The sequence below is a fragment of the Euprymna scolopes genome, chromosome 21 (genome assembly GCF_053919585.1).
Source record: "Euprymna scolopes isolate OS-2025 chromosome 21, ASM5391958v1, whole genome shotgun sequence".
NCBI lineage: Eukaryota > Metazoa > Mollusca > Cephalopoda > Sepiida > Sepiolidae > Euprymna > Euprymna scolopes.
The window spans coordinates 90,509,541-90,532,040 of NC_136502.1; the positions used below are offsets into that span (position 1 = coordinate 90,509,541).

The window sequence follows — 22,500 nt, forward strand, 5'->3', positions numbered from 1 at the left end:
TTTAGGAATACAAGGCCGTTGTATGTAGGAGGGTAGCGACACCTCCTTGCAAGAAGTGCCAATACATAATGGAGATATATAAGCAACTGAAAACCGCTTATGCATTTGATATTCACATGAAACTTTCTCCTTTAGAGGAAACCATTTCAACCCACCTTGGTTGAGTGTCACTTCAGTACGGTCTGTATATATATGAGGGTTACAGACGACTATCGCAAATGCAAGAAGTGAAAATATCATTCCATGGTCTCTCTCTCTCTCTCTCTCTTTCTCTCTTTCTCTCTCTCTCTCTCCCTACGTCTATCTATCTATTCTATCCATTCTATCTACTATTATATAAAAAGTGTGTGTGTGATATATATATATATATATATATATATATATATATATATATATTATATATAATATATATATATATAATAATCTGGTCTTACCTCCGTTTTCATTGAACACTAAAACTAGGGTAGGGCATTGTTTTCTTAGCCTTCTAGACAAACATTTTCCAAGAACACATAGACTACATAAACTTTTTAATAGAAACACGGTGAAAGTTAGTTACTCGACAGCTCCATCAATAAAGTCGATAATATCCAAAGAACCAAAAAAGATAGATAACGCAGGCTGCTCTTGCAGGACCAAAAATAGCTGTCCATTGGAGGGTAATTGTAAAGCTGAATCCCTTGTCTATGAGGCCACAGTAACGGAACAATCCACAAATATACCGGAAATATATATAGGTATGACAAAAGGCCAATTTAAACAAAGGTATTATGCACATATGAGCTCCTTTAGAGCTAAAACAAGGATGAATACAGCATTAGCTACCCGCGTGTGGGAGCTTAAAGAAAAAAATACACCCTTTTCCATAAAATGGAGAAAAATAGAGCATAGACCAGCCTACGTCCCGGAATTAAGTCAATGCTCACTCTGTAACGCAGAGAAATACTACATCCTCCGGTCCATTCATGACCCAAAAATAAAATGTTTAAATGTGAGGAGTGAAGCTTTGAAAAGTTGCATACATAGAAGGAAGGGTCTCCTAATAAATTGGATCAATGAAAAGAACAACACTTAGATGTTGTTTTTATATATATATATATATATATATATATATAAGAAAAAAAATTGTAAATACATAAATAATTAGTCGGTAAACTTGGATTTTAATCGCAATTATATTATAGATTTTTAATTAATGTCATATATATATATATATATTATATTTTATAAATGTAATTTATAATCTATTTCGAATTTAAAACTATAGAAAAATATAATAATGTTAATAAACTAGGGAAATCACTTAGGATAGATAAATACTCACTTCCCCAAACCTTGAAAGATTTGGGTTTTTAAAAAATAATTTTTAAACGTATTTCGAAATTTTTAAACGTGATTCGATATAATTAAAAATATATTTTTTAAAACTTTAAACGTATTTTTGGAAATTTTTAAATGTTCGATATAATTAAACGAATTTTAAAGTTTTTAACCGATACCAATACAGATTTTGAAGTTTTTATACATAAGGAAAGAGATTTTAAAATTAAATGGGGTTCAAATTAAAATCGATTCATATATTAAAAAAAACATTTTTTCGAAATTAGATCTTAAATTTAAATAATTCAAAGTTGAAAATTAGGTATTACATTACCCGATATATATATATATATATATATATATATATATATATATATATATATATATATATATATATATATATATATAGATATAGATAGATAAAAAAAAAAAAAAAAAAAAAAAAAAAAAAAGGGGGGGGGTTAAACAAAACGAGATTTGAACGTGGACTCGCGAGGTATATATACTTCACACTTCCGGTTATAAGATAGACGAATATTGGCTGAAGAGAGCTCGATAAGGATACCTTAAACGGGCCTTATTATCGGGCTTGAAACCGACGGTACCAATGACCTGTCTCAACTAACAACTTTCTGTACACAAAATATAAGTACGCTCTTAAAATTTGGATTTTCCTTTTAATTGAGCACTCTGCTGGAATTCTTTTTCCAAAAAAACTAATCATATATATATATATATATATAGCGAGAGAGAGATTGCCGATTTTATGAAATTTTACACGAAGGTTCTTTATGTGCCTGGCAGTGTTCTTAGATAAGGTTTATATATATATATATATATTATATATATGTGTGTGTGTGTGTGTGTGTGTGTGTGTGTGTGTGTGTGAGAGAGATAGAGAGAGAGAGATAGAGAGAGAAGGAGAGAGAGTTCACTATGGACTCTGATGACTGTTTTTATGAAATGTAACACGAAGGTACTTTATGTGCCTGGCAGTCTTCTTCGATAACGTTGTATATATATATATATATAATATATATTTACTGTTTATATATATATATATATATATATATATATATATATATATATATATATATATATATATATAAGGAGGTATATTTGGTAAAAGGCGGGGGTGCTCAATACTTTAGTAGAGGTAAATATGTTTTTATTTTTTTCAACCTCGGAGGCTTTTTTTTAAATCAGTACAATTTGTTTCAATGACAATAATATTATTCTGCCAATCTCAAGTCAAGTAAGTGACTTAAATTATCTGATGAGGTCGGCAGAACACACACACACACACACACACATATATATATATATATATATATATATATATATATATATATATAAAGTGTTAGCGTTCGTGTGTGTGTTTGTCTGTGTAATAGAAAGGCCCTATATGTGTATACACCTCTCCTTGTCAAGAAATATTAGTAGGATACTCTGTCAAAGGAGACATTATAATCTATACGTAATTTCTATATATAGCATTCTTCAAACCACATCTATATTGATTTAGTTACGGTCATTAACATATCACATTAAATTAAATATATTTAAACAATTAGCTCGATGATATTACTTATAGCTTCGTTTCAACTGTACTAATTAATTATTTAGTTTATCTAAATTTCAATTTATATTTGATTTAACTTATTTTATCTGAAATCTAAAACCGTTTAATTTTCAAACTAGAAAACAAAAGGGGAAATAACTGTGATAGTTTAATTGAAAAATGTTTTAAACGGAGCACGCTATTAAATATTTTCTGTAATAGATTTGTTTTCAATTCGAAATATTCTTCTAAGCTGAATTATTATTTTTATTTTTAATTCGAAGGAAAATTTTTATTTCGCTTATTCTTAATTTTTAAGTAATCTTTTTTTATTTGTTAGAGAAAAATAATTAAAACTAATGTCCTCATTTACCTGCATCCTCACGAGGGCAAAGTTAGTCAAAGACAGGGCCAATTCTCCATGTGAGCAAAATTCATCATCCCATACATTATCTGCTCCTTTTTTTTTGTTTATAAAATGTAATCGGTGTTGCCCAGGATTTATTATAATAATTATACCATAGCAAGTGTGTTTAATTGCCTGCGAAACAGATTTTCTTTATAATTTATTTAATATCTTAAATTAAAAATGGGCATTTTTTACGACGTGACCCAGCGTCGTTTAACCCCTAAAAAAATTAAGACCTACTTTTGGGGGGCCTAATGCGTTTAAACAGTCTTTATAAATAATATGAAACAAGAAATTTTGAAAAAAAAAGAAACTTAACATTTTTGCGTGGGAGATTACTTTTCTATATAAATTTAACGTAAAATGAGCACTCAATTTTGGCCGCAAAGCGTTCAACGAGACATCTCATCTGTAGCATTTTTTCAAGTTTGGCGATCGAGGGGCGGGGGCAAAACATGACAAATACATTTGGTGAGGGGCGGGAATTATATTTGAAACATAAATTAATGATAAACTTAATTCATTTTTGAGACCATTCTGTACTTTCACCTAACAATTTTATAAATAGAACAAGCCCCACAATATGACAAATTAAATTTTTGGAGGGGGGGGGTACATAAGAAATATAAAATGAAAAGTTTCATTTAACTGTTTTTGGAATTAATTTTTGGTAGATTTTTTTTCATTCTTTTTTTTTGCGATCGCACGGGCATTCGCTGCTATTTTTATTGAAACAGAAGTTGTAATAATTTATTTTTAATTATCTTTTCTTTGGGGGAGGGGGGCTTTCCAGTCCTCAATATCCGGAGAATAGTTTCTTGTCTTCGTAGCCCTTCTACCGAAATGTCTCGTTGAGAGGGTATCAAATACTTCTTTTGGGGGGCGATTACATTTACATGTTTTCATCCGTTCTTTTATTTTGGTTGTGGGGGTATCCACGTTGCCCATGATGAAAATGATTAGTATACAGGTGTGTTTCAAACAGAACTTCATGTCAACCCAGGCAACGCTGGTTACCCATGCTAGTATATATATATATATATATATATATAGTGTGTGTGTGTGTGTGTGTGTGTGTTTGTGTGTGTGTGTGTGTGTGTGTATATACTAGCAGGCCGCCCGGTGTAAAATACGCTTGAATTTGATGTTTTAATTTATGCAGTTGGCTTTTTGACTAGGAACAGAGTGTAGTATCTGTTCTGATACTACGCTTCACTTTTTCTGTCCTCGGTCAGGAGAAATCTTTCATGACTGAGACAATTTTAATTTTTGTTCCTATCCAGAGTGCTCCTTTTGGGGGAGCTGAATTTCCCACATTAAAAACCGCGATGTGTCTAACTCTGTTCTCGTGGGGTGGCACTTAAATAGGAACCAGTTTTTTTTTTTTTCATATTGATTATATGGCAGCAGCAGCAGCGACACTTAGCGGTTTTAAATTTTTAATTATATTTGTGTTTTAAACTCCATGTTGATTAGTGCTAGCGGCCAACTTCGTTTTGGGCTGCCTAATCAGTGGCCATCTCTCTGGCGAGCTGAGCACGTGACAGAGTTTGTAAAAAGGTTCAACGCACGGCAACTCTCTCTCACTCTCTCTCTCTCTCTCTCTCTCTCTCTCTCTCTCTCTCTCTCTCTTCTGTTTTTCTGACTTTAACGTTAGAATGAGACTTTGTCTTTCAAATCTACGTTTTAGTGACCGCAACGTGACATGAACACGCAACCTTGGGAACCTCCCCCCCCTGCCATCAGGAAACGCAACCTTCGACAGTTTTGTTGGTTACCTTCGATTTTTCTCAGCCCCTTTCAAAATTACAAACATTCAGTCCCGATGAGACTTAATATCATCATAATACTTGTACTTTCATGAGGAAAGTAAACAAAAAAAATAAACACATTTTAACCGAACATTCGTCATTGAAAACCGGAATATTCGTCACTGAAAAGAAAAGAAACTTGTTTCACACTTTTCACCTGAAAAAAAAAAAAATAAATAAATAAAAAACATTTTAACCGGACTTAAAAAACAACGGAATTACCACCGAGGATATTTTTCACCTAAAAAAAAAAAAAAAAAAAAAAAAAAAAACATCATTCACTGGACACTTTTCACAAAAAAAAAAAATGCTGAAACACGTTTTCAGCTGAACACATTTTACTGAAAAATGCTGAATAATCTGTATAAGTCTTAAACTTAAAAATTTTGCAGGTAAAGAGCAAAGATCTTTCTCGTATGGGTACGAATAATAATAATGTGCGGGAATTCTAAAAGATCCAATATTTTTATGGAGCAATTCCGGTTTCTGATTGGTTGCTAGCATGACGTAGCTCCATTTGATTGGTCAATTCCTATTGCCAATGTCTATAAGTAGAACCTTCCAATTTTCTTTAATGATGCTCTCCACTTATACAAAAGAATCTTGCAACAATTTTTAACCAGATATGTTCCGCCGAAAGAAACGAAACGAAAAATAAACAAAAGAAAAAATGTTGGGATTTTCCCAACTATAGATGGTAACAAAATAATGTGAGGTCGACAACAAAACACAAATAAAAATTGCTATGAAAAAACTTGTATTGAAAGGAAAGATGAGGAAGAAAGAATGTTGCCTTGCAAAAACAGTCGCGTTTTACGGAACTTATCTGTAGGATTCGTTCAGTTAACGATGTTTCTTTCCTGTGGAGTTTTTGCCGGGTTGAGGAAATCAAGAGAGCCTTGATTTCTTTGATGGCTGCAATTGTTGTCGAAACTTTTCACACGTGCCTGGTATGAATGGCGGAGAGAGCTGATAGACATGTGTTGTCTTCGATGCTCAACAAGCAAACGAGGTAGAAAATCTAAAAGGGAAGCTTGTGATTGTTTTTTGTTGTTTTTTTTTTTCATCCAATCACATGGCACCCCGTTAGTTACTCCTTAATAGTTCGAATGTTGTTCCCCAAAACAAAGTTGCAATATGTAATCATTGCAACATAATTTTTTACAGAGTTACAGATTCTTTGTTCTATGGGTGGTAAACAGTCAAAATTGAAAGTTCACAGTAAAGGTTTTTTTAGGCAAAAATAGCCAAACATGAAAATTCACAGAAAATGTTTTTGTTTGGTTTTTTTTTCTATTATAAGGCAAAATAGTCAAAGATGAAAATTCACAGGAATTTTCTTTTTCTGTTTTAAAGCAAAATAGCCAAAGAAGAAATTCACAGGAATTTTCTTTTTCTGTTTTAAGGCAAAATAGCCAAAGATGAAAATTGACAGGAAATTGATTTTTTAACGGCAAAGATAGTCAATGATAAAATTTTACAGAAAGTGTGTGTGTGTGTGTGTGTGTGTGTGTGTGTGTGTGTGTGTGTGTGTGTGTGTGTGTGTGTGTGTGTGTTTCAGAACTTTAAATTAGAAACTAGAAGGCGTGGAGATTTGTTTTCATAAAGAAGTCCAAAGTTTGAAAGAAGTGAGTGTCGTAGTTGTTTGCAAGTGAAGATTTTAGTAGTATACATAGGGTTATTGGGATATTTTTATAATTTTTTTAAATTTTTTATTCCTCTTATGGCGTTGTTTTATTGGAATAGATACACTATTAATATCTGGTGCAGCGTTATAAACTTTTGATCTTGCAGCATCAATTTTTGTATCACACTCCCTTCGAGTCTGGAACAATTCTAGGGCGGCGGGCATGATAATTGCGTTGAAAATCTTTATTTTGTACTTTCTAAGAGGTACTTTGATTTTCATATAAAAATGTTTGCCATTTACCTAACGGAGAAATGTCTGTAGGAAACTCCCAAGCAGTCCACCATTTTGATGTTCTTCATGAATTGAATTACATCGATGCCTAGAAGACCATGAACCCTAATTTGATTTTATTACAGGTTAGTTTGCAGTTTAATTTAAGTAAGTTATTTTTAATAGATTAAAAATTACTGAATCTCAAAATCATATCGAACCCATCATCGATAAGAACAGGTAGGGGCAAGACATTATCCTTATTAATTTCAATTCCAACTACAACTTGATTATTTTTTTCTTTTTGAACCCTAAAAAGGTTTTTACATCATATTCAACTGGAGTAAGGAAAGATTTATGGCACCTAATTTTTTAATAACCTGCTTAGAGAAATAAGTCTTTTGACTGCCTGTATCAAGGAAACAGTTCAATTTGTATTCATGTTTCCCTTTAGTAACAGTAATTGCCACTATCGGTAAAATATAGGGATGCTCCTGTGAGTCAGTGTTGGTACACACGTGCATGAAAGCAGTTGGATTATTTCCACTTATCTGCTTCATCATAAACTGGGGTAATATGGCCTCGGGATTTGCAATTTGCACATTTTCGAAGTAATTTATTTGTTTTGGCATAGCAGTCTTCTATACTATGACTTCTGTACTATGACTAGCACTGGTACACAAAAGACACAAACCCTTTTCCCTACACATAGAACGTCTCAAATTAAGGGAAGAATATTTTATTGCAAAGTTTTCTAATGTTGTAACATTTTCCTTCACAGTATCCTTAATATAATTCCCTTCAAACGACTTAAAATTGTTTTGATGGAAATTAAGATTTGTTTAATCTGTTTTAATTAAGGTTTTTAACTATCAGAAATCTGATAGATTGATAGTTGTAACTATCAAAAAATATTGTAACTATGAAAAATAGTTGTAACTATCAAAAAATTTGTAACTATCAAAAATAGCTGTAGCTATCAAAAATCTGATTGATTGATAGTTGTAACTATCAAAAATTTTGTAACTATTAAAAAATATTGTAACTATCAAAAATATTGTAACTATCAAAAATATTGTAACTATCAAAAAATATTGTAACTATTAAAATAGTTGTAAATATCAAAAAATTTTGTAACTATCAAAAATATTTTGTAACTATCAAAAATTTTGTAACTATCAAAAAATCTTGTAACAATAAAAAATCTTGTAACTATCAAAAAATATTGTAACTATCAAAAAATATTGTAACTATCAAAATAGTTGTAACTATCCAAAAATTTTGTAACTATCAAAAATATTGTAACTATCAACAATTTTGTAACTATCAAAAAATCTTGTAACTATCAAAAATCTTGTAACTGTCAAAAATCTTGTAACTATCAAAAAATATATTAACTATCAAAAAATATTGTAACTATCAAAAAATATTGTAACTATCAAAATAGTTGTAACTATCAAAAAATCTTGTAACTATCTAAAATATTGTAACTATCAAAAAATTTTGTAACTATCAAAAAATCTTGTAACTATAAAAAATCTTGTAACTATCAAAAATATTGTAACTATCAAAAAATATTATAACTATCAAAATAGTTGTAACTATCAAAAAATTTTGTAACTATAAAAAATATTGTAACTATCAACAATTTTGTAAGTATCAAAAAATCTTGTAACTATCAAAAATCTTGTAACTATCAAAAAATCTTGTAACTATCAAAAAATATTGTAACTATCAAAAAATATTATAACTATCAAAATAGTTGTAACTATCAAAAAATTTTGTAACTATCAAATATATTGTAACTATCAACAATTTTGTAACTATCAAAAAATCTTGTAACTATCAAAAATCTTGTAACTATAAAAAATCTTGTAACTATCAAAAAATATTGTAACTATCAAAAAATCATGTAACTATCAAAAATCTTGTAACTATCAAAAAATCTTGTAACTATCAAAAAATATTGTAACTATCAAAAAATATTGTAACTATCAAAATAGTTGTAACTATCAAAAAATTTTGTAACTATCAAAAATATTGTAACTATCAACAATTTTGTAACTATCAAAAAATCTTGTAACTATCAAAAATCTTGTAACTATCAAAAAATCTTGTAACTATCAAAAAATATTGTAACTATCAAAAAATTTTGTAACTATCAAAAAATATTGTAACTATCAAAAAATTTTGTAATTATCAAAAATATTGTAACTATCAACAATTTTGTAACTATCAAAAAATCTTGTAACTATCAAAAAATATTGTAACTATCAAAAAAATTTTTAACTATCAAAAAATATTGTAACTATCAACAATTTTGTAACTATCAAAAATATTGTAACTATCAAAAAATCTTGTAACTATCAAAAAATTTTGTAACTATCAAAAAATATTGTAACTATCAAAAAATTTTGTAACTATCAAAAAATCTTGTAACTATCAAAAAATTTTGTAACTATCAAAAATCTGATTGATTTTTGGATTGTTCCTGTCAACTTTTCGGATTTAATTATTTTTATTTTTTTTTTTTTTTGAAGAGTTGGCGGTAATTTTGAAAAATATATATGGCTAATTAGTTTAAATCACAATTATAAGAAGTCTTTTATTCAGACAGGTCAGCTTTAATTTCTAACAAAAAAACAACCTTTATGTTGACAAACTCTGGGTCATATTTAGGGCTACTGCCTATCAAATGCTTAAAAATTTCGTTAATAATGAGAGAAATACCCCAAAATTCCTTTCTCAATAAATTGATAGCCACATTAAAGTTTTCAGTTTCTAACGAAAGATGAGACAATTTGGCTTTCTTGGAGTGTACAGCCCCCACATAGTTTTAAATTGAACTAAGGAATTTTTAAACTCAAATTTACCGGCTCGTATTTTACTGAATTTAGAATTCTGCAACCTTGGGGTTGGAACACATGATGCTGTGAGTGGTACTTGTGGACTTGAAACTGAGGTAAATTCTGTATTGGAACAAGAAATATTCTCTTCCAATTCCGTGAGCATTTTGAATGTATTGTAAACGAACTCCGCTTCTAACTTCTCGTCTATCGACACACCGCATTGTTCTAAATATTTTTTTAGATTAATTGTGTCGACTTCTGTCAACCACTTATTTATGAGATTTTCTTTTTTTAACAAGTTTTATTCAAGGATGCTTCTGCTAAGATTAATTCAACGATAGAAGTGATTTAAAATTTAAAAGAACCCTGTTAAAAACTAAAGCCCTCACACTCCTAATCCATTTGAAGTCCTTCATCCTGCTTAACGAAAGATACCTACTCAAACAAATAAAAAAAACAACGAACAAAAGTAAAGAAAAAAAAGCCTAACCTCTACAAAACCTAACCTCTACAATTCTAACCTCTACAATCGATTTCTGTGTTCTAAATTTATATATACACATATTGATATATATATATATATATATATATATATATATATATATATATATATATATATATAGTTTTCGATATTTTTACATCTGTATGCATGATTACAATCGGCGGAAATATATATAATACAATTGAATATTGTTCAATATATCACAACGTCTCCATACTACAACAAATTCCGGAGTTTTTCTCATTTACCGCGCCGGAAAAAATATACCATCTCCTATACCTCTAGAGATCCTGGATATGACCTTAAACTATATCCGATGGTGAGGCCTCAGCTTGCGGGCTTTGGGAAGTGTGGAGCCACCCTTTAATTGCCATTGCTCCAAGGTCCACTCTGACCCGGAGTGATAGTACCTGTTAGGGACCCAACTATGGGTTAAATAGAAACCGACTTGAAAAAAATATATATATATATTCTATTAAATTTTTTTTCTTAAAAAATCACTGGATTCGGCATTAAATAACCTGAAAAGAGTTGATATGCCGTAAAACAAAAACAACCAACCAACCTATACCTCTGGAAAAGACATCACGAGAATTTTACGCAATTCTGAATGTTACCGCCAATTTTAAGTTTGTTTCAATTGTTACGGATTACAATTTTTTCTTCTTGGATTACCAATCGTCCGACCTGGCAGAAATATTCCGCAAATAATTAAACCCGTTTTTTTTTTGTTTTTTTGTTTTTTTACATTTTCACCCCAAACAAGGCAAATTGCCACTTTGGTGTAGGGGGCTACTATCAAGGGCAACAACTACTGGGGTACTATGTAGGGATTTGGGCAGCAAGATGTCGGTTCACGTTACACTTGAACTTCTGAACGTCAGTACTGTTGGGGAAGCAGGGACCTGGAATGGAATTCCAAAGTCTAGCGGTTCTGGGGAAGAAACTATTGGAGTAAAAAGATCTTTTACATCTAGGGATCTCTACAGTGTGGAGGTGGGATTTAGCAGCCTGTCAGGTTTTTCGAGGGTTCTCACGTCGTGGGGGCACAAGTGATTGCAGTTCGTCAGAGCATTCACCACTAAAATACTTGTAGAAAAGTCAAAGGGATGCAACGTTGGATTGCCTATGTTGTATGTTACTCTTTATCTATGCCTTTTAAATGTTTTTTTTAATAACTTTTTCGATAACTTTTTCAATATATGTGCTGACGAGTAAAATATGTCTATTCATAGCTGATCATTTTTCTAATTGCATTTCAGTTCCTCTGATGATATGAGCCATTGTTGAAAATCCGTCGATTAAGTTAATAAATATAATTCTTTTTCATATATTCCTTGTTTCAAACAATAAATTCTTAACTTGCATATATTTTTATGCATATTTTAATCTAAAGAATTCCAATTCTTACATTTATATTTTGCTATAGAGCGATATATATATACAGGGTAACCCCCCCCCCAAAAAAAAAGAGGACATTCAATTGTTTTTCTGAGCATTTTACAGTCAACGGAGAAAAAAAGGCCAAAGGCTCTAGTGCTTTGATGTGATGTTTTGAATATAATAAACTACTTATGACCAAAGTTTCATTTCATTCGGAAAAAAACACTAAGAAACGGGTCCTAATTAGAGTTGGAGCCCGGTTTGGGGGGGGTCACTCTGTATTTTTATGTATATTTTAATCTAAAGAATTCAATTTTAACTCTTACATTTATATTTTGCTCGATTTTTATATATTGAGCTTTACCTTTTTGGCTGGAATCGTCTTAAAAATATTATCTCACCGTAATATTTAATAAGACAATAATTCATTTGATTGTATACTCTGTGACTAGCGGGTGTACCCGGCGTTGCTCGGAGAGGTTTTATTGTAAGGGTATTGAGCAACAAATACCTAAAAAAAATATTTCAAACAAAACACATTAACCTGTCCCACCCCACCCCTGAAAAAAAAATGAAAACAGCAGCAAGTACCAATGCGGGCGCAAAAAAAAAGTAGTAAGCAGGCAGGTAGGCTCGAACCTATAATGCTAAAAGGAAAAGGAAGTGGAAAAAGCGAACAGTTTAGTCGCTGCGTCCAACGCGACAAATGACGTTGGCGGCGTTCGAAATTATGCTACTCATTGCAATGCATAAGATGACTTTGCAAAAATGTCGACAAAAAAGTGACCCCTTCCTTGTAAAAAAAAAACCGCCTAGTTGAAGGTGAAAAGAATGAATGTTTTTTGGCTTTATTTGGATATTTGTCGTCCGAGAGACTGAGCTTTCAAACGAGATCAATTTTGTCAGTGTTAGCCGCGTATGTCAAAAGTTTTTGTGATACATACAAACACTAACAGACGTTTGAGATTTATATTATAGAATATATATATATATATGGATATGTATATATATATATTTATATATATATATATATATATATATAAAATGGGTTAAGAAATTCCAACGAAAGAAAGATGTATATTTAAATAAGGGGGTAGTCACCAACAATGTGTATTTTTTGACATTATTTTATGATTCCGTGTATTGGTTTTTCATTGAGAATTATTCTAAACATAATTCTCAATGAAAAACCAAGACACGGAATAATAAAATAATGTTAAAAAATACACATTGTTGGTGACTACCCCCTTATTTAAATATATATATATATATATATATCATTAACTACATGTGCTAATAAAAACGATGTCTTATGTTTTATTTCTTTTCAGACAACTTCTACAAAATCTTGGCATCAAATATTTTTCGATGCATGAAGTTGATGCTTATGGAATTAAAGATGTTCTACGATTGGCTTTAGAAATGACCGATCCAACGTAAGTAACTATATATATATATATATATATATATATATATATATATATATATATATATATATATATATATATATGAATAAAAAAGAATGCGAAAAGTATAAAAGCTTATAACTTTTCTATATTCGTTTTTAATTGGTGACGTGCAGGAATACAAAATAATAATATGATGAAAAAAAATTAAAAAACTTTTTTCATAAGTACATATTTTCGACCGATCCTTCAGTCTTCATCGGTGTAGTGAAAGTATATATATATATATATATATATATATATATATATATATATACTGAAAAAAAAATTAATTTTCGAAAAACTTTATAAATCTGTAAAAGCTATACAAAATTGTGATTATTTGACAAGGAGCACAAATAAAACAAGGAAAACCTTATTCCATGGACGGACCCCAAAATTTCAGAATTTTTTAAAAATTGGTTTGTATTGTTTTGTTCGTCTTTAATTTTGTTAGTCTCAATGTAAATACCATCATCTTTTATTTCATTTTTCTATTAAAATTTTATTCATTATTTGTCCATTCGTGCATTGCATTTCAATTTAATTAATTAGTTCAAAATTCTTTCTAGGCAAGGGAAGCAACTCCGTTGCTAGTAGTTTCCTACGTTCAATGAGGATGGCAATTGATTAACCACGATTTCACACACAATGCGTTATTTAGTTGTAAATAAGCGTTCAGTGAGTGTACTACCCGAAAGAGAATTGGATCTAAGACACGATCATATTTCATACTTCATTGATTTGTGATTCAACGTCTTAGATATCTTTACTTGCCACAGAGGCAAAAACGACAAGAGGACGACGGATCCCGATGTTGATTCTTTTCTTGATTTTCTCCAAATATCTATTAGCTGCGTGATTCTTCCACATCTCTTATGTGGTACAGAGGGATTGGAATTGCTGTTTATTAGTTGTTTTACAACATATTGACCTTTTGTCAAATTTCGTTGTTTTATTAGAAAGTCTTTTTAGAAGTTATCCATGATACAAAGGTCGGTGTGTAAAAAAGTCTATATAATGTGTTTATATATTTACTAGTATATTTTCAGTTTGACGTATGATATATTTAATTGTCTCTTACATGTTAAGTGTATATATATTTTTGAAGTGTATATGTAATCGTCTAGTGTATATGTAATCGTCTAGTGTATATGTAATCGTCTAGTTATGAGCGTATAAGCAGAACATATAACATTTATCACAGACGTTTTTACAATAATAGGTGACGGGGATTAATATCGACCAATAGTACAACATACCTTATCAATCTCATTTGATCTTGATTTGACGGATCCTTGGAAAAGCTGCAAATGAAGCTTCGTACGACCCCGAAGTCTTGGTTGTATTTACAGCAGCTTTATTTACCGGTGTTTCCCCGATTGGAGAGTTGCACACTGATCCTAGATTTTTAATATCGACATTTTCCGAAAGTTTCCTCTGCTCAGTACACGGTCTTTTTCCCTCTGACTGCCGAGTGTCGACTCTCAACTCCGACTCCCAACTGTTGACTAATTTCTAAATGTCTCTACAAAAATTATCGCCCCCTTTAAATAACGTCATCAACACGTATCACCGCACAACCATCTGATCTCTGTCACGTAGTAATCCACGTTTAATTTTACTCATCAAATTTATTTTCTCTCAAGTTAAAATTCCTGGGAACTATTTTAATGTAAATATTTTCTCAAGTTTAATCGTTTGTTTCGCTTTGGTAACATTGTTTCTGTTATTCAAACATTCCTTTTCTTTTTCTTTTTTTTTTTTTTTTTTTTTGTTATCGAAATATGTCTAACCTAAACACTGACAATTTGCTATGCAGCAGGCTAACCCGTATTTTCCGGGAGTTTATAACATAAGATGTGTATACTACTGAATACAATTTAATGGCATACCCAGGACAATATTACATATTAAAGACTATTTGTTGTTATATTTTAGTGGTAAACGCCCGATCCACGTGAGTTTTGATATTGACGGCATGGACCCGATGTTCTCTCCTAGCACGGGAACACCAGGTATGACCATTTTCTTTTTAATCAAATTGCTTTGTATTTTTACTATTAACGATTATCAAACTCAAGAATTTGTTGTTTTCCTCCTGCTTACGAGATACGTCGGATTTTAGGGAATGGCATTACCGATTCGGCGTCGCCGTTTGGGTTTGGTGTAACGTTGCGTGGCGTTACACTTTGCTTTAGTAATTCATAAAAATAAAACTGGAAAGAAAGGAATAAAAATCCGGGCCGCCAATTTTTCTTTTTTAACATACGTCGTTTATTACCGTTTGGTACTTATGCATTCTTTAAATCAAACATAACTCAGCGTTCGCTCGGCTTTCTCCGGAGCATGACATCAATACCCGGAAATTTTTCTTTTTAATCAAATTGCTTTGTATTTTTACTATTAACGCGACTCGAGGTATTTAATGCTTCTATCGATTTAACTGCTTTTTTTTTTTAAGGAAAATTCATGTTTTCCTAAAATTCTTTTCGGTTAATTATTTTATAATTAATTTGGAAGGATTAAAAACTTTCAACTATTTTAAATATTTTTTAATCAAGAAAAATTTCCTTGTTTTTATCAAGAAAAAAATCCCTCTCTTTTAATCAAGAAAAACAATACGAAAATATAATCTCGTTGTTGACGGCTGATTGTTGTATTTTTATTTTGTGTTATGTTTTAAATAAACACGGTTATTTTTAAGTTCTTTTAAAATCAAGTTAATTGTTTTTTTTCTTGATTCTTTAAAAGAAAGGCTCAATAAGAATGTGATTACATTACACTTGAAAACAACCACGTTGTAGTTCGTTGGAAAACCACATCGTTGTTTGATTGGTTCTTGTAATCTTAGAGATAATCTGTAGTTCTATGCTATGTAAATTGTTCTGTGCCCACGCTGTGTTTAAAAGTCATCAGAACATTGATGTTTACCCAGGTTATATGCAGTCATCACAGCATAGGACGATATTTGGTACCTTAAGGATCTGAAAGATCTTTACGACTAAGCCGTACCCGAGAAACGACTGTGAGGCACATTCTTATCAAAGAAAATAATGACCTCTAATGCTTATCTGAGTCAAAGAGAGTGAGAGGGGAGGGGGGTGACATACTAAATACTAGAAAGTAAATTTCTTTAAAATAGATTTCCTCCAAGAACAAAAACATAAAGAAAATTCGAAAGTGTCATGCCACCAGTCCAATTGTTCAAGTTGTTTTTTGTTGTTGTTTTTTTTTTTACAACAACAACAGAAAAGTAACTGGTTTGTTTTTTATTTTATTTTATTTGTTTTTGTGTGTGTGTGTGTGTGTGTGTGTGTGTGTGTGTGTGTGTGTGTGTGTGTGTGTGTGTGTGTGTGTGTGTGTGTGTGTGTGTGTGTGTGTGTGTGTGTGTAATATTGTTTTTGTCGTTTTTGTTATTCTATTTTTTCCCACCTAGATAGAGCATAGTATCACTGAGACGCTGGGTGGCTACTATAATTAGGGGGCAGATTTATAGTGAGGAGTCTTAAAACAAGATATTTGTTCACCACTTTACAGTTAAGTTTCTGCATGTTGGTACAATCGCAAAAACAGGAAGCAGGGATGGAATTCCAAAGGCAAACTACCGTAGGAAAATTCGACTAGAAAGTTTTCTGACATCTTGGAAGAGGTGGGATTTTTCTGCTACTGTTTGGGTTCGTCGGGGGTATTTACGTTGAGTGGGTACACGTGTAGTAAGTTCACCAGAGCACATGGAATACGTGGAAGTACTTGTAAAACAGGCACAGGGATGCAACATTATAGTGATGGGACAGGGACTGGACCTTAGTAGATAGAGCGGGATCTGTTAGATTAGACAGTCTTTTTTTGCAACTTCTCTAATAGAGAGTCGCCTCAACATAGATTAGCCTATTCCTGTAATGACCTTGATTGCGGTGTAAGGCTTGTTTTGTGCAGTTCTTGGGGCCCACTCGTTCAGGCTTTGTCTTCTATGATATAAATCTCACCTGTTTGTTTAAATGTATGTATGTATGTATGTATGTATGCATGTATGTATGTATGTATGTATGTCTAAAACATTCGACAAAGGCAACAGATTTACACGAGATCGGTATCGTTTTGAAGCGCAACCCTTCGGATGACAAATATCGGAAAATTGGCCCAAAACATTAATTCCTCCACCATCAACTGCGCACTTTCTACAGAGAGGGGTCGCTTTTTTCGCCGATATTTTCGAAAGTCGTCCCCCTTTTTTTTTTGGTTGACTAGCTTTAATTTAAACCTTCGCCACTTTCGGTTTGGCGAGAGACGCAACAGCAAAGTCGTCATGCTTTTTTTTTTTTTTCATGTTCTTTTCCTCCTTCGCGGTACGGGTTCGAACCTGCCTGCTTACGACTGCTTTTTTGTTGTTGTTTGCTCAACACACACCTCCACCGGGCACCCAGGCTTGTCTCTGATAAAGGGTTAGTTTATTGCTAATCGCCTGAGGTGCTCTACTGGGAATACCAACGGGGCTGCACGGGCATTTTTTGCAGAAGCAGAGGGCTCCTCGTCTGGAGCACTGATTTATTCATTCCTATTTTCCGACCCTGAGAGACTTAAGTACCCAGTCTAGATACGGCAGCAAGCGTGGGCAAATAGTGGCTTTATAGAGCTATGGAATACTGGTTTTCTAGCCCGGTAAAGGGAGCCCACTTTCTTTATAGTAGACTTAGCTGTATGTGCTATATATTTATTCCAATTCACGTTGCTTATTAATGTTATCTTTATTTTCGTTTTTCAGTTCATGGAGGATTAACCTTTCGGGAATGCATGTACATGGCAGAAATATTGCACGCAACAAGTAAGATATATCGTTTATTAATCAATTAAAACAACATTAGACGGTGACATTTGTTAAATATGTGTTTATCTTTTGCGAAATGCATTTTCTGAAGCGCCATCGAATGGTCAAATAAATCTGCAAACGAAGGTCAAACGCTGTTAATAGCACAGAGAACAGTGATGAATAAAATATAATTTTCAAAAGAAATAGATCTCTTTGTGTAGAAAATATATTTTCGTTTTTTTTTTTTTTTTTGCTTTTTTTTGTTGTGTTTTTTGTTTTTTTTTGTTTTTTTGTCAGAATGTCGCTCACCTCTTTACGTCTTTTTATGATTTGGAACGCCACTAAATTCATCATAAGTTGGTTTACTGAACGAAAATGGAAATTGTTTTTTTTTTGGGGGGGGGGGTCACAATATAGCTGAGAAGGTGATCTATAAACTGCAATAATTGTTTGAAATTTGTCGTAAAATGAGTGAGTGGTGAAACTTTAAAGCAGTTCCAAATGACTAAAACTGCCACTTAACCACATATTCATAAAATACATAAATAAAAAATAAGTTAATAGAAAAAAATGTTTCCCTCGCACAGGTTCCTCGTTTTCCTTTATCGTCTGCTTTTCTTGACTTGTGCTTTTTTTTATATGGGGGGGTCACCATTTATCAAGGCCCGGAAGCCACTCTGGGATAAGGGTTATTGCGTGTACAGTAATCACTGGGATAGTATCGTAGTAATCATTAGTATTGGAGATTTGATAAAGTGTCTTACTTAAGGGGCGATTCATCAGGAATTTGTTTATGTTGGACTTTAAGACATCCAAGTTGTAGTCAGGTGGGAAAGCAGACAAACAGAAGAGAGTTCCACAGGTGTGCACTTCTAAGAAAAAAAGCTCTGTTCATGGAATCTACGTTTTGATTTAGGAACAGATAAAGAGTGGGGAAAATTACTGACAGTGGTTTCAGCTAGACGGGTTTTTTTTTTTCGTGAAAGATTGGCGGGGGAGGACCAGAGATTGGGGTTCGGACGAGCACTTGCCATGGAAATAACGATAAAACAAAGACAGGCTCGGAACGTCTCTTCTGTGAGAGATTCGATCCCTTTTACACGACACAATACAATACAAATTCGGTATAAGACACGACCACCTTCTTCCAACCGTTTATTATATTTGTCGATGGAAATTTTATTATGGGTAGTTTTATCTCAACCACTGGTCCAATTGTTGGGATATCCTCGGCATTTCCAACGTCTTTTCATTAGATTAGTAGCACATTCCATTTAGTTTTGGCGAATATTCTTTCCTATTGGGAGTAAAATTTCCGTATGTTCTTTTTTACTCGTTACCGGTTGGCTTGTCCGAATCATTTTCCGATAGTTCCTTCTTTTTGATCCATCAGAGCTAGGGAATATGGCGCTAAATATTTCTGGTTTCAATTCTAGCTGATGGCACCAAAGTAATTTTTTTTTTAACTTTTTAAATCATCACTATATATTAGGTACAATATAATATCCAATAGATAATTGGCTCTGTAATAATAAATACAAAATCTGCATGGATTAAAATACATTTAAGCGTATTTCACGTAACGGGAAAGGCCGGGCGCACCCCCTTTTATTATATATTAAAATAATATAAACATTTCAAGAGATGTCTCGTTTAGGGTTTTGATATAAATTTGTTTTGTTTTGTTTTTTTCTTTTGTGTATTGATATTCATATTAAAACCCCTTTTTTTCTATTTATTTAAAAAGAAAATACAACTTTGTTATATATAGGTCGGATTTTTTTTGTTTTTTTTTTTTTTACATAGGAGTCACCACTTATCAAGGCCCGGAGGCCACTCGAGGATAAGGATTATTAAGAGTACATTAATCAATGGGATAATATCGTAGTTATCGTCAGTAATGGAATTTTGGTTGATTGGATTACTTAAGGGGGCGGTTCATCAAGAATTTGTTTATGTTGGACTTGAAGATAACCAAGTTGTAGTCAACTGGGAAATAGGCAAACGGAAGAGAGTTCCACGGGCGGGCAGTTCTAAGAAAGAAACTTTGTTCATGGAATCTACGTTTTTGACTTGGGCACAGTTAAAGAGTGGGGAAGATTATTGACAGTGGTTTCAGCTAGACGAGTGATTTTCTTGAAAGATTAGTGAGGGGGACCAGAGATTTGAGCTAAATTATTGGAAATAAAGACAGGCTCGCAACGTCTCTTCTGTGGGAAAGAGGTTGCAGAGAAGAGAAAAGTCCCCCCCCCATTAAGCTACGAAGTCTATTTTGTACTCTATCAAGGTGGGATAAGCTGCTTCTAGCAGCTCCTGGCGAGATGTGACGACAGTACTCAATCCTTGGACGTAGTTAGCTTTTATATAAATAGAGAATTGCATCAGCGGTGAGATATCTACTAGCACAGTAGAAGGATCCCACCATCTTTCCAGCGACCATGGCAACGTGTTCCATTTCAGATCATGAGTAAAGGTCAAGCGTAGAAGCTTGTCAAAATATGAAGCTTCTCCCAGAGGAGAGCCATCCATTTCAATTGATGCACGACTGGGATCAAAGCGTTGATGATGTAATCAGCCACCTCTTTCCCCATTGTACCACGTGCTCAAGATCAGAGGAGAGAGAATCAGAGAGAACTTGGTCATTTACGGCCTTTGATGTGCTGCCATAGATGGTAGTATCGTCAGCATAAATGTCAACGAATGATCTAAGTATGTGTTTTGGGAGATCATTGATGTAGATCGGATACAGAGTTGGGTCCAGAATGGACCCCTTAAGGACTCAAACATTAATATTGTGAGTTTCTGATTTCTGCCCATCAAGCATCTTATGAGCTGATCAGAGAGAAATGATTTAATACTTGAGAAGACATTTCCAGCTATACCGAAGCTGAAAATCTTGGTTCGTGAAACTGCATTCATCTGCAAAATATCTAGTTAATTTGCATATTCTTTTAAACATTCATTTTAATTAATTCCCTTTTAGTTGTTGTTTTTCTTTCGGTTTTCTTATTATTGTTTATATTCATGCAAATATTCTACATTAGAAAGGTTATAGTAAACCCAAATCTCTTTTTATATGTATTTATGTATGTGTATATATATATATATTTGTTTTAAAAAAATTGCCTATCAAACTCCTCTGTCAGTTTTTTTAGCTACAGATATGAAACATAATATATAGGGTATTCGTTCGCATGTGTTGAATTTTCATTGAAAAAAAAATCAAGATTTTTAAATCAGTTCTGTTTAGCTTTAAAAAGGTTTTAAAAAAAGAGAATTTGCTAAAAAAAAATTGTTTGAAATTCGTCGTTGTTTTTTTTATTTTGTTTTTTATTCATTTTATCTATAATGTGTTTTAAAAATGTTCAATTACCATGGAATTTGTTCTGCTAGTTATTATTATTATTATTATTATTATTATTATTATTATTATTATTATTATTATTATTATTGTTGTTATTATTATTTACTTACTATCTTACTTACTTACTTACTTACTTACTTACTTACTTACTAGGAGTAGTCACACAAGCCACCATCAAAGATTGCTCTTTGAGAGCACTTTGTGGTGTTCCTTGAAGCGTGAGTGACAACAAGTCTCCCAAGATTTTTAGTACTATCCACCTCTTTCGATAAACTTTGCAAAAGAATTCGTGTTATCGCATCAGTCGCTTACCATCGATTTCTCGTTAGCGCTGACAATTGGTCATCACTAGTATTTGGGTGGCAATAAGCCTCCCCAAGGTCCCAGTCCTATTTGAACTCAGCCAGCGTAGGCCTGGCTAGTGCTTTCTCTCCTCGGTCTTTCCATCCTTCTTGACTCTCATTATTTGGTGTGGTGCCCGTTTATGATGACACTCACAAAAAATTATTATTATTATTATTATTATTATTATTATTATTATTATTATTTTATTTATTTATTTATTTATTTATTTATTTTCTATTGTAGACAGAATCTCGGTGCTGGACATCGTCGAGCTGAATCCCACGCTTGGAACAGAGGAAGACAAGGAGAAAACAATAATGCACACCATGAAAATTATCGAACATTTCTATGGGAACAAAAGGGCGGGAATAGTTACTTCGGATTAGCTTTTTATCCAATAGATATTTGCACAAAAATATACTCGAAAGTGAAGTAATATATATATATATATATATATATATATATATATATATATATATATATATATATAACCTTCTATGTGTATATATATATGTGTGTGTGTATGAATGTATGTATGTATGTATGAAACACACACACGTATGTATATATATATATATATGTATATGTATGTATATATATATGCAATATATATATGTAATATATATATATAAGTTATATATACATATATATATAAAATAAAGTTATGAAAATATATTCATATATTTGATATAAATATAGTTTCATAAATGACGTCATAGCACTATTCACGTGTTGGGTATTGTTGAAGTAAATACTGAAAATCGATACATAAAATATTTTATTTCATTATAACATTTAATG

General features: G+C 32.1%; 1 protein-coding gene across 1 annotated transcript in view; it reads left to right on the forward strand.

Annotated features, from left to right (window-relative positions):
• LOC145242564 (arginase-1-like) overlaps nt 1–22,115 on the forward strand; it is a 114,020-nt gene extending 91,905 nt beyond the window's left edge. Inside the window, exons 6-9 of the mRNA XM_080105654.1 lie at nt 13,067–13,171; nt 15,122–15,198; nt 17,946–18,005; nt 21,943–22,115. Coding sequence (XP_079961780.1) covers nt 13,067–13,171; nt 15,122–15,198; nt 17,946–18,005; nt 21,943–22,085 — 385 coding nt within the window. The 3' untranslated portion in view covers nt 22,086–22,115. The remainder of the gene's footprint in view (nt 1–13,066; nt 13,172–15,121; nt 15,199–17,945; nt 18,006–21,942) is intronic.
• The last annotated feature ends 385 nt before the right edge of the window (nt 22,116–22,500 follow it).